Genomic DNA, 13,710 nt, shown 5'->3' on the forward strand with positions numbered 1-13,710 from the left:
GAGAATTTCCTAATTCTTGATCCATAACAAGTGTGGGCAAGGCTCCAGACACATGTGCTACATATGTGTCTACAATTGTTTTCTCTCCCAAGAATACCATAGTCACGTGAAGACCTTCACGGGATGCGAAACTGCCAGGTCTGCTCTTTCTCCGGACTCACAGAGGCCTCTGTGGCAGACACACATCCGCTGGCTCCAACAGGAAACAGAAGGGTTTGGGGGCAAGGGGCACTTCACCTGGCACACTGGGCTGGAAGACTTTATTCAGATCCAAGGAGGAGGCTCTGGAATGGGTTTTCTGTGGCCGAGGTGGCGGGGTGGGAGGGTCCTCGCCCCTTTTCATGGCCTCTTCTATGGAGGTGCTAGAGTAAGATCTGTAGCAAAATAAGGGAAGGTCAGAAGGGAAATAGTAAAGCTTTACTCTCTGAAGTTGGGGTGAAATGGAAAATAACCATAAAGTCAAAGTGACTACAGAGAACCGATCAGCTACCAAAGCAGCCATAAATTCTATTACCCATTAAATGCCACTATGTACAATAATTGTCCAAATCCAACTATGAATTGGGATCTTTTTAACCTCTTTGTTCTTATTATACCTTAGATCTAAATCGAGCCCCCCCCCCAAAAAAAAAAAAAAAACTTTGTGTAAATTCAAATCCATTTCTACGGGAATTGTTAATAAGAACACGGAGCCCTTCAGCTTAGGCATTTCCATGTTCTAACAGAAGGGATTCATGGTATAAACTGATCAGAGAACTTTTCTCCTGTTCACTTGCAAATGTGATGACAGGTTCACGTGGAATTGGGACAGATAAGCTGAGGCTAAGAATCCAATGTTCAGGGGAATATGCCACAAATGAAGCTAGGAAAGGAAAACACACATCAATCAGATTGAGGGGTCTAGCTTGTCTTTCCCTGAGAAAGCAAAAGTCTCATTTTTAACCTTCTTCCTCAATCTACAGCAAGGCATAATTAACTAGGCAACTTCTGAGATTGTAACTCCAGTAATATCATCTTTTTAAAAAGGAACTAAATAACTTGCAAAAGGTCAGACAGAAAGTTACACAGTTCGATTCAAACTCCAATCTCTGTTTCTATATCCCATTTTAAAAATGTTTTCATACTGCCTATGAGTCGAGGGGAAATACTTTGGTGATAGCAACTAGAATATTTATTGAAGACCTACTTACTTTCCAAATAAAATTCAACTCCATACACTGCTTAGAAATAGGTTTAAGGATGGGTTCCCAATATGATGATTGCAGAAAGGCCCTAAGATGTAGATGTATACATCTATTGTATTTAGCTTCTCAACTAGCTTTATGTCAAAGCAGAAAACGACCTTTGAGTCAGAGGTACATCCTAGAGACAAATTAACCTCTGAAAACCATTCTTCATACTTAGCTATTAGAGTAGCATTTAGGAAATTAGAATGTATCAGTTACTATTAAACCCCTTCAGTTCTTGACAGAGCTGTTTTTGACATCATGAGTTTTAATTTTCCTGAATAAGTTTCTCAAGGATTCTTTCTGGTAGTTGAGGGTTCTGTCTGTCTTAAAGATTGCAACTTTAATAAAGCCACCATAATGGCATGTGACGTGTTCTAGGGGGGGTCCCTGTAACATAACTAGCAAGAGAGACAAGGCAACAGCAGGCAGAAACTAGCAGGGAAGAATGCTCTGACTCTTTCAATAAGAATCAAAGGGAACTGATACGGAAGGACAAGGTTCTTAAACGGGAACGCTTCACTTAAAAGAGACAATTAGAGACCCTAGCTAGAAATGAAAAGAACTTTCTATGCCACGTATAGCTTTTGTGACATCTTTCACTCAACAAAGAAATAATGTGTGTGCAAATAATGTGTATGCATGCACATAGTTAAGCATACAATCCCATAGCGCACATTCCTCGTTTTCATTTTATTTTCATCTATAACCTGTATGTTTATATCTTCATATGGAAAGTTACTGAATATAAAATAAGTGAGATTGTATAACCATGACAGCTGCAACCAATTAAAACATAAATGTATAGGGAGTTAACAAAATGATGAATGCAGTGGTGTTAAAATGGTGATTTTCCCTCTTTTCCTTATATTTCTACAAAACTTTAATATTTCAAAAAAGAGGATAAAAATAATTCAATTCTCTTCTTCCCAGTGAGAAGTAATGAAAATAAAATCCTCCAAATTAGACCAAAAGCGCAATCCCCAAAGGATATGTAAAATTTAGCCAGACACATTAATAATAGAATATGTGGCTATGAGATTTTATAATTTCACTGGCTTTCAGGGAGAGAGGAAGTCAGCAGAAGCTAAAACTTTGAGGTTCGATTTATGGTTAACATAGTACCCATAACAGATTTCTGCAATTCAATGGCAATTCCTACTATGAAAGCATATCCCAAAACTAGTACAGACTAGTTTGTAAAAGATCCATTCATCCTTTCAAAAAGGATGAGTAAATGTGTTGACCACAGAAAGAATGCCTATACCTTTTCTTCCTACCTAAAAGAATTACTCTATTGTTTTTAAATATAGATAAATATAAAAATATAGATATCTGTATCTTACATAAACAAGGAAACAAAAACCCAATTTGGAAAATGCAGATAGAAACCAAAGGATAACTCTTTGACTTACAAAGAGATGAGGTTCCTTAAATATCAGTATTTCAAGCATATTAAATATGATCAGACTTAAATTTACTTTTTCAGGATTGTGTCTAGTAGGCAAAAGGAGGGGAAAATGTCTCTAAGAGCCAAAGCAAAACAGAAAACACACACATGGTATCCTTGGTATCCTATCTTACACTGCAGTTCTACCAGTGAAATACAGTACCAATACCATTTCCCTTCCTTAATGGATTAATTCTATTAGTGTCTCTGTATTTCCCCTCTGCGCCTCTTTTCTGAGTCTCACATCAACCACAGCTCTGCCTTACTGGCTTTCTCTCTTTTAATAGCCTCTTAAAAAATGTGAAGCCGAGAGGGGCACTAAGATAGGCTCAAACAGACCATAAACACTGCTTACCTGAAGCTGCAAGCTTCACTGAAGTTATCACAAGCATTTTCTTTCCCTACTCTAGATTTTATTACCCAGACTTTTTACTTTTTGGTGTTCACCTTGTCATGATAGCAAGTTTTCGTGTTTGTTACCTTACCCATATTTTCCTCTTTCCAAAGCTACTTCCCCCTATTAGTTATCATCTTGCAACAACTGTGTCGTCTCACACAATCCTCTTCATGTTGAGGGGCCATAGGGCACTAGTGACTACCTTCTAGCACTAGTGACCACAGAAACCAAGGCTCCCAGCATTACTGCATGTTCCCATCAGGCCATGCATGAGTGAAATGGATCATACCCTAAGCTTTACATCTAAAGGAAGAGGAAATCATGGGTTGGGTTTTTGGTTTGTGGTTCTTATTTCTAGGCAGGGGGCAGGGCACAAAGGGCATTAAAGCAGAAATTAAACGAACACTACCTGGATCTTGGTCTTGCTTTGAGACTGTTGGAATCCTTGGAAGTTGCTGAAACAAAGATTATTTGTTGTTTGCTTGGGTTTCATTTCTGCAGTTAAACAAGTTTATATGCAGCACCTGGGCTAGTACAGAACACATCAACAGGTAAATGTGAGGTAAAAATGCCCATGTGGAGAACTGGACATCTCCCACATTTTCATGATTTCCTTGTTTTATTTCAAAATCTAAAGGAACGATTAAAAGGAAAGAAAACCCAGCATATTTTTCCTTTGGTCAGAGCACTATTTGAGAGGCCATTCTCAAATTCAAGTTGATTAATGAAGACATTCCAGTATAAAAAGACAACCCCCTTTCAAGGGGCAGAGCAGCAAGGCTACCAGAGCAGCATGGCCACAAAAAAACAAAGCTCTCACAAGTAAGTGGAAATGAGCTATACAGCTTCTCCTGTAAGAAAATATCCTTGTGTTCCACATCTCTGTGACCAAATCATACAGAGAATTATGAAAAAAAATTGCTGAATCTTTTCCCAGCCATATGACTTTTCCTCATCAAATTTAAATCATTAACTTGCTCACTGCCAACACCCATAGAGCCTTCTTCCCCATCACAAGTTGTGAGGCGTAATTAGAAACATTTACAAAAACGTTGATCCTCTTTTTATGCTTTCAATCCTCTATGGAAGACAACTTTAGGAACCAGTAGCTATGCTCAGGTGTTGCAAACATTGCAAATTTTTCATCATAAAATGTCATTAAAAATCATAGAAAAGGTGCTAGTAACACAGAACAAGAAGAATGTAATTTCTTTGTTTGCATGAATTCTTCCAAAAAGAAAATGTCTCACTGCATTATCTCATCCTCTTTTACATTGCTCCAAAGATAAAAACCCTCCTTGGTATGAAGCAGCCTGAATTTATGATGATCATTAAAATCCTTGGATTAGGTAACAGGGCAGAGAGGGGAGGGAAAATCCTCATAAATGCTAACAAGGCACAAAGCAAACTACTGGTCAGCTGCATAAGAGAAGCACTTCTCCCAACCCAGGCATTTTGGCTTGTTGTAGTGAGAACACAGGGATCTTCCAGCTTCAAACAGCTGAAATGCTGCCAGAGTGCAGGAAAGCCTGGAAAACCCAAGAAGTTTGAGTCCCCTTTTGCCCATTATCGTGCACCTACACCTGGATATGGACAGAAAAAGATCTCCCTCCCTCCTACAAACCCCAGGCAGCAAAGAAAGTGGCCTCAGGAAGCCTCTCTTCCAGCCCAGGAGGCTGCCTTGGCGCTGGGTGGACAGAGTGGACCAGACTCACCGCAGAGCTGGGGAAGCCCTCTGCGCAGGCTGCCTGCAGCTGGCTCCGTGGCCCTCTTCTCCCTCAGGCCCCACTGCTTTCAAGAAATACGTGGGTAGGAGAGGTCCCGGACATGATAAAATACTGTTCCCCAAACCAGACTATGGTGACTGTTAATTCCTTTGTCAACTGCCATTATCTTTGTCTTTTTGCTGGTAGGGATGGGTGTGGAAGGAGGGGTGAGCCCTGCTGGTGAGAGATAGACAGACAGACAGACAGACAGATGGGGTGAGGGTGTGGATGAGTAGTGGAGAGACAGGACTAGAGACCAGGCCAGGAGTCCTGAAACTAAGGCCCTCTTCCTGGCCATGACACTAACTAGCTGTTACTTCCCTGAACCTCAGTCTCCTCACCTAGAAAACAATGGCAATAAAAATGCAGTCTCTTTCTCACAGGGACAGATATGGTGAAAGTACTTTAAAAACTGAATGTACTTTAGAATTGCAAAATACTACTATTGTAGAGTGTATAAATAAAGGTTCCTAATTTTTCAAGCCTGGAAATGTGGTTTCTAAATTTAGTTCCTTTTAGGACAGCAAAGGAGGTGCAGGTGGGAGCAGGTAACAGAAGGACAGAACTGCTCTACCCCAATAAAAACATGGGGTGACAGTTGGCAATGGAGCAGCTGCTAGAATCACCAACAGCAGTCTAAAGACAGCACTGCGAGGGTGAACCAGCTGAAAACACCTCAACATGGACCAGAGACATCAAGAAAAATACCATCATTGTACATGGTGCTCTGTTGAATTAGGTTGGAATGGGATATTGGTTAAAAAATCTCTTAAGACTCCACTAATATAGACACTCTCAGCAATTACAACAAATGGATCATAGCTTCTCGTGTAGCTGGAAAGAGGAATGCCAACTTCCTAGAACACTCAAGGCATGTCATCTTTCCAGGAAATGGGAACGGAAAGAGGAGCAGGCCTAGAGATTAACCCTCCAAAAGGCAGCAACTGAACTGAGGTCCACATGGTAAGGACAGCCATCCAGAATTCTAAATCACCACCTTGAAACTCCTGTGTCTCCCACTGGGAATCCAAACATTTCCCAGAAAAGGGGGGATTAACTATGTTTAAGATGAGGAACTCCCTCATACCCAGAGAGGGGCAGTAGTGGGAAAAACAAATCAGAAAACACATAGCATGCTCCCAGGCACAATGCGAAATCAATTCCCACATACTTCCCATGCTGTGGCACACCTGTCGAGTTTTATTTGGTGATGCCATGTCCTAGTCAATGAAGGAATGTTTAAAATGAGATCTAAAGCTCATGCCCCAGAGGACACTTGATCTTGTGCTAAAATCCCTTAAAAAAAAAAAAAAAGTAGGAAGAGTTATGATACACAAAGGCTGTTGGAGAAGCACCAATTTAACACTCCAAATTTAAACAGCTTTTACTAATATGACATGAAGTTTATGAAACTGGAATGCATCCACTTTAGCTCCAGAAATAAGAGCTAGAAAGAACTGCCCCAGGTGTTGGCCTACATTAACAGAACATTTCACCCAATAAGGAATGAATTCAAATCTGTTTCAAAAGTCAAAATTAAGCTTCGGAATTCCCATCCATTTTTGGAGTCATGGTTGATCTATAACCTTAATTTTCTATTTTGTAGCATCACCTTCCACAGCTGGTGGTTCCCAAAACAGGCTATGTACCATAACCAACTGGGGAGCTGCCAAAAAATACAGTTTCTCAGGCCTCCATAATTGAAATCCATCATCCACATTCATTCATATTTATTCTCATTCTCACATTCTCTCTTTCTCCTTCCCCCTACCGTATTTTTCTCCCACTCCTCCAATTCCTTCCTCTCCCTCCTCCCGTCTCTCTTTCAAACTCTGAATGAACTTGACATTTGGGAAATATTGTACCACAGCATAAGCCTCAACATTATATTGATTCCTCTGTTCCAGTGTTCAACAAATAAGCCCAGGATGATAGCTAGCTTATCACAACAAACATGATTGACTTATTTAAAATATGCAAGAAAGATAACAGCAAAAGCGAAAGCAACAACTTCTTTCATGTCCTTATAACTAGAGCTCCAAATAGTAACGTCTTCTGTAGTCACTTTGTTTTTAACTAGATTCAACTTGGTTCAATGATGGCTCCATCAACAGAGAGCTGAGGACACAGGGGCAGCCATTCTCCATGACTCCACAGACACAGGTCTGACTCTCCAAAAAACTGGACAACTTTTATTTTTCTTCTTGGAATTCACTCCATATATAAAAGCACATATAGTTGCCTTCCTGGTGGTGAAGCATAATAAAAATATTTGAGATTTCTGCTTTGGAAATGGAAAATACAACTCTGGGCCTCCAATTGATCTACCGCATAAGTTTCTTACTCTACACAAAACCCAAAATGCCTTGTTGAAATTATCTCAACTTCAAGCCTTCTGAAGTTTGCACTTAGTAACATGACCCTATATTGACACGGAGTGATCCTTTCAGTGAAACTTAAAAAACTTGAAAAGATATCACCCTGTTCTCATACCTGAAAAGAGAGAAAGGGTAAAAAGCCAAAAGGTTTCCTTGTAATAAAATACAAGACAAATAAATAGAGAGAAACAGACACACTATCACAGAGGTATCAATCTTCCACTCACTGACTTGCTGTTTTTTATTTTAAAATAATTATATAGAAAGTATACAAAAATGGTTTTCTCCTACCTGGATCCTCAGACACGTCCTTTGATAAGGCTTCATTGATAGTACTTTTCAAAGCTAGTCGTGTTTTGTTTTTTTAAGCAACGAGAAAGGGAAAAGAGGGAAAAAAATTGAAACTATAAAATGTCATTTCTGAGGCAAATTGGATTAAAACAAAGAATTGCTAGTCATCACTTACAAAAACAGGTCTCACAAACCTCTAAAAGTTGCTATAGCATTTACTAAAACAATAAAGACCTCCTGGAGTATGGAAATAGGTTCTCCTTCTACAAAGAGCAAAGATGTATTTTCAACTTCCCAGAGACAGCACCTCAAGCAGATAGGAGGAGTATTACCAGGAAGTATTGGGAGTTTCTCCCTCTTTCATTCCTGACACCCAGACTGATGACATGAGAACCCCTGGTTGTGAAATCCAGGTTTCAATATTTTTATAGTTTGCCCAGTTATTCCACTGTACAGTTAGGAGAATGGTCAGAATACATGCTACCGCAGACAACGTCCATTTCTAGCTGTCTCTCCCAACAAGTATTTAAATAGAGAACATGCAATTACTGTCGCTTAATGGAAAACTTATTTTTCATGTTTAGCCCCCATACAATGCCTAATCAATGGCAGGCCTCAACAATAAAACCTGAAATAGCTTCACTGATTTTTAGTCCCTTCAAATAAGCCTCTCATTCATGGGTAGTAAATCAATATCAAATAACAGGCAGAATACTGGCTTGAGGCTTAGAAAAAATCTTGGTTCTTGTCCCAAATCTTTGTCTTAATAACTAGGCAAATGATTCATAGTGTCTGAATTTTAGTTTACTCATCTCTAAATTTCAGGTGATAAAACTTACCAGCCTCCATTCAGTTTTGTGAGGACTGAATAAGACAGTATATGAGGAAGGACCTGGTAGATTATAAAGCACTATACAAAGTATAGGAGGTGGGAGAGAGGGTCCCTCCCACACTTCTAGATATTCCCAGGCCAACTCATCCCTGGGAGTAGCTCTAACACGGAATACTGTGCTGCACTGCTTCTCAGCTGCCCAGTAAGATAGGAAAATTATAGCTGGGTTCCATGTCACACTCCCACACTCACAAAGACAAGAACAGATAAATGCTAAGGACAAAAGCTCTGTCCAGAAGAGAATTTCCTCATGGATTACAACTGTGTGCAAATGTGCATTTACACTGATGTCTGGGATCACATCCGCAAACACAACATGTTAAGCACTGAATTCGTTCAGCTTCCAGTCATTTCCTAATTGCCACGATCAGATTCCAGTGTAAGGTGTCAAGAGTAGCCTGAGGGTCAGCAAAGACTAAAGGGCCAATGACTTGGAAGACTCTGGACACTCAAGCTCTTGCTACCACTTTGCGAACTACTGTTTTATGACAATGATTTGAACTACTTAAACTATCCAAATGTGTTTACATGCTGAGAACCGCCCTCATATGCTCTAGAAGCCACCATTCCAAGAAGAATAGATAAGATAACAGAGGTAGAACGTTGGTTAAGGAAGAAAACTGATTCTTTTCCTACCTTGTTTGTCATCACTAGTCACATCCTGGGTAGGGACAGGCAGGTCAGCCATGTCTTTAACAGACGTCTTCTTTGAAAAAGAAAAGTAAATGAATTAAACTGGTTGGAACAGAAATTAAGTGATGCACACATATGATGAAAAAAAATTTTTGTTTTTTTTTTGAGACGAAGTCTCGCACTGTCGCTCAGGCTGGAGTGCAGTGGCTTGATCTCGACTCACTGCAACCTCCGCCTCCCGGGTTCACGCCATTCTCCCACCTCAGCCTCCCGAGTAGCTGGGACTACAGGTGCCTGCCACCACGCCCAGCTAATTTTTTGTATTTTTAGTAGAGATGGGCTTTCACTGTGTTAGCCAGGATGGTCTCGATTTCCTGACCTTGTGATCCGCCCACCTCAGCCTCCCAAAGTGCTAGATTACAGGCGTGAGCCACCACGCCCAGCCGAAAATGTCTTAAAAGCTATTATTTCTTGCCAACATTTCTGTCTGCAGTAAACCCTGCATTTAATACTGTCTTATTTTTTCTTAGGTTCCAAGTGAGGTGTATGTTAATTTGTATTGAAATTTTACATACACAGAGGAAAAATATGATTCAGATTAAGGGACATGTAGTAAATCTGAATTCAGACTGGGATTCAGCCACAGAACTGCATAGCAACTCTTGTCCATTTGGCCAAGAACAAACCTGTCCTTTATGTATTTTTTCACAAACACAAAGAAGTTTTGACAAGTGGCCCAATGTGGGAGTTTGCCAAAATCTGTCATGCAGATGATGTCTAAACCTGATTAAAACAGCCTTCTTGTTATGGGATAAAAGAATTTTACGATAAGCAGATTAACATTTTCTCCTAATGCAAACGGGGGGAAGTCCTCACTTACACTAATGTGAATACCCAAATCTATTAAGTATGAATTAGTTTTAAACCATTTTTAACAACAATGTATGGTATATTTGAAAACTGCTAAGGGAGTTGATCTTAAATGTTCTCACTACACCAAAAAAAAGGTAACTATGTGAGAGGTGACAGATACGTTAATTAGTTTGATTGCAGTAATCATTTCATATACATAGATGAAAACATCGTAAATATATATTTTTGTCAATTATACCTCAAAGCTAGAAAAGAATATGCACCCTAAGGCCTATAAGATTAAAGAATAATATATATTCACATTTGCTTTATTTATATACAAAAACTCTGGAAAGATATGTAAGAATTGAAAGGTGACTTGGTAGATGGAAGACTTGTCATCATATGCCTTTTGATAGTTTATATTTAAAACATAGTCACAAATCAAATAAAGATAAATTGTAACATTTATCTTGAAGGAAAGAGCAAATTCCTAGAGCCATCTGGTGTTCCAAAAAGTTAATTGGTTTACCTCTCAGAACCTAAACAACCCCAGAGAGATAAGCAACACTTTTGTTTTAAACTGTTGTTTTAAACTATTCCCAAGAAAGAGACCGAAGTATTACTTAGTAGAAAACTAGTCTGGGATTTAACAGTCTTCACTCAAGCAATTATTTTTTTTTTTTTTTTGAGACGGAATCCTGCTCTATCCCCCAGGCTGGAGTGCAGTGGCACAATCTTGGCTCACTGCAACCTCCGCCTCCCAGGTTCAAGCGATTCTCCTGCCTCAGCCTCCTGAGTATCTGGGACTACAGGCACGCGCCACCACGCCTAGCTAATTTTTTGTAGTTTTAGCAGAGACAGAGTTTCACTGCATTAGCCAGGATGGTCTCGATCTCCTAACCTCGTGATCTGCCCACCTTGGCCTCACATAGTGCTGGGATTTACTCATTAAAATGAAGTATCCATATATAATTTCCTATTCGAAGTCTACTATCTCCAATAGAACAGACAATGTATCATAACAGTGCATTTCCTTCATTGTCTTTTGCCACCTGCATTATAAATCAGACCCCTTTGGAGAATAATATAATTTAGAAGTAGGCAATGTAGATAAAAAGAAATCTCAAAAAACTGTTGAAAGAAATTAAATAAATGGAAAGACATCTCATGCTGATGAGTTAGAAGACTTAATATTGGTAAGGTGGCCATACTCTCCAAACTGATCCACAAATTCAATGCAATCTTTTTTTGTCAAAATTTGGCAAGTTTGTCCTAAATTTCATATGGAAATGCAAGGAAGTCAGAATAGCAAAATATTCTTGAAAAAGAGGAACAAAGTTAAAGGATTCACACTTCCTGATTTCAAAACTTACTACAAATCTAAAATTATCAAGACACTGTGGTACTGGCATAATCATAAACATATAGATCAATAGAATAGAACTGAAAACCCAGAAATAAACCCTTACATTTACGGTCAGTTGATTTCCAAAAAGGGTGCAAGACAATTCAATGGGGAAAAAAGCGTCTTTTCAATAAATGGTGCTGGGATGACTAGAAATCCACATACAAAAAAAAAAGTTGGACCTCTTCCTCAGAACATACACAAAAATTAACTCAAAATTAATCACACGTCTAAATGTAAAGGTCTAAAACTATAAAACTCTTAGAAGAGGCCAGACTCAGTGGTTCATGCCTGTAATCCCAGCACTATGGGAGGCCGAGGTGGGCGGATCACAAGGTCAAGAGATCGAGACCATCCTGGCCAACATGGTGAAATCCCATCTCTACTAAAAATAGAAAAATTATCTGGGCTTGGTGGTGCACACCTGTAGTCCCAGCTACTCAGGAGGCTGAGGCAGGAGAATCGTTTGAACCCGGGAGGCAGAGGATGCAATGAGCTGAGATCATGCCACTGCACTCCAGCCTGGCAAGAGAGTGAGATTGCATCTCAAAAAACAAAACAAAAAAAGACAAAAACAAAAACAAAAAAACTCTTAGAAGAAAACACAGGAGTAAATCTTCGTGATTTAATATTAGGCAATGGTTTCTTAGATATGATGCCAAAAGCACAAGAACACTTACAATTCAATAGTAGACAAGTAATTCAATTTAAAAATGGACAAAGGACTTAGACACTTCACCAAAGAAGATACACAAATGGCCAATAAGCACACAAAAAGATGCTCAATGTTATTCATCATTAGGAAACTCAAATCAAAACCACAATGAGACACCACTTCATTCCACTAGGGTGTCTAAAATCAAAAAGTCAGACAATAAGTGTTAACAAGGATGTGGGAAAATTGGAACCCTCATACACTGCTAGTGGAAGAATGTAAAATAGTATAGTTGCTTTGGAAACCAGTTTGGTGATTCCTCAAAAAGTTAAGTTATGATACAATCCAACAACTCGACTCCTAGGTATATACTCAAGAGAACCGAAAACACACATCCACACAAAAACCTGTACATCTATGTTCATAGTAGCATTATTTATAATAGCTAAAAGTGGAAGCAATGCAAACGTCCATCAACTGATGAATGGACAAACAAAATGTAGCATATCCATACAATGCAATATTATTCAGCATTAAAAAGGAATGAAGCACTGATACATGTTATGATCTGAGTGAACCCTGAAAACATTATACTAAGTGAAAGAATACGGTCACAAAACACTACATACTATATGCTTCCATTTATAGGAAATGTCCAGAATAGGCAAATCTAGAGACAGAAAATAGATTAGTGATTATCAGAGGCTGGCAGAGACAGGGGAATAGGAAGTGACTGCTCATGAGTATTGGGTTTCTCTTTGGGCTGATGATGTTCTAAAATTAAACTGTAGTGATGGTGGAACAACTGTTAACATAATAAAAATTACTGAATTACATACTTTAAATGGGTATGGTATGTAAAGTCTCTATCAGTAAAGCTGTTTAGAAAAAGAAAGAAATCCAGTAATCTAAGAGACACTCATAAAGAGAAATATACCTGAAATTATCATCTGTAATTCTTAATGGAAATAAGTACATCGCTACAGCTCTGCTGTCTTTAGAAAAAGATGTATCACTAAGCCAATTTCTCGCGACCTGGGACCTAAATCAGCTGCAGCTTTGTTCAGAATACAACCACCTATACTGGAGTCATCGATCACAGGGCTACTTCCAAAATCTAATTAAACTCCATGCATTCATGATATATTAAAAGATTGGTAGAAAGAAAAATCAGTAATAGTTTAGAAGAACATGAAATATTGAATCATTATTGCAATCTGACCCATACTTCTTAAATGAACAAACCATCAATTAACCCTATTACTTTGTCCTTGAATTCTGTTTACTGCATTCATTGTCTAAAACCATAGCATCCTCAAAAATAACAATTTGGTTGGAAAAGAGGGATTTTGTTGTTGTTGTTTTGCTTTCTTCTTTGGATAGGGCCAAAAAAAAAAAAAAGACTAGGTAGTTTTTAATCTCCCCTCCCCAAGGAGGTCACTTAAAGTATACAAAAGTATATAAAACTAGCTGCATATAACATCCACAAAGGTGAATATATGTAATGTCATCCAGGACATTAGAGAGAGAGAGAGAGACAAAGAGAGAGCGAGAGAGACTGTGTGTGTGTGTGTGTGTGTGTGTGTATGTGTGTAACAGAGTATAATAAATAATTAAATGGTAGCAGCAGAGTGTGTGTAACAGTTTTTTTTGGCCATTTTAAATTTAGATCAACTAATAACTTCATCATTTTATGCAAGCAGGGGGGCCATCATACACACATACACACACACAGAGTCAGAGAGCCATAGAAGTATCCATC

At 38.8% G+C, this 13,710-nt stretch overlaps 1 protein-coding gene across 3 annotated transcripts in view; it reads right to left on the reverse strand.

Annotated features, from left to right (window-relative positions):
- Positions 1 to 13,710, reverse strand: part of REPS2 (RALBP1 associated Eps domain containing 2) — a 200,979-nt gene that overhangs the window by 73,862 nt on the left and 113,407 nt on the right. For 2 of the 3 annotated variants that reach the window (XM_011940240.1, XM_011940239.1), the window contains exons 10-13: positions 9,037 to 9,106; positions 7,509 to 7,562; positions 3,483 to 3,528; positions 238 to 374 (exon numbers count right to left, since the gene is read on the reverse strand). In XM_011940240.1, coding sequence (XP_011795630.1) covers positions 238 to 374; positions 3,483 to 3,528; positions 7,509 to 7,562; positions 9,037 to 9,106 — 307 coding nt within the window. The remainder of the gene's footprint in view (positions 1 to 237; positions 375 to 3,482; positions 3,529 to 7,508; positions 7,563 to 9,036; positions 9,107 to 13,710) is intronic. The other variant, XM_011940241.1, reaches the window with a different exon arrangement.

The sequence above is a fragment of the Colobus angolensis genome, unplaced genomic scaffold (assembly GCF_000951035.1).
Source record: "Colobus angolensis palliatus isolate OR3802 unplaced genomic scaffold, Cang.pa_1.0 Scaffold188, whole genome shotgun sequence".
In the NCBI taxonomy this organism is placed as follows: Eukaryota; Metazoa; Chordata; class Mammalia; order Primates; family Cercopithecidae; genus Colobus; species Colobus angolensis.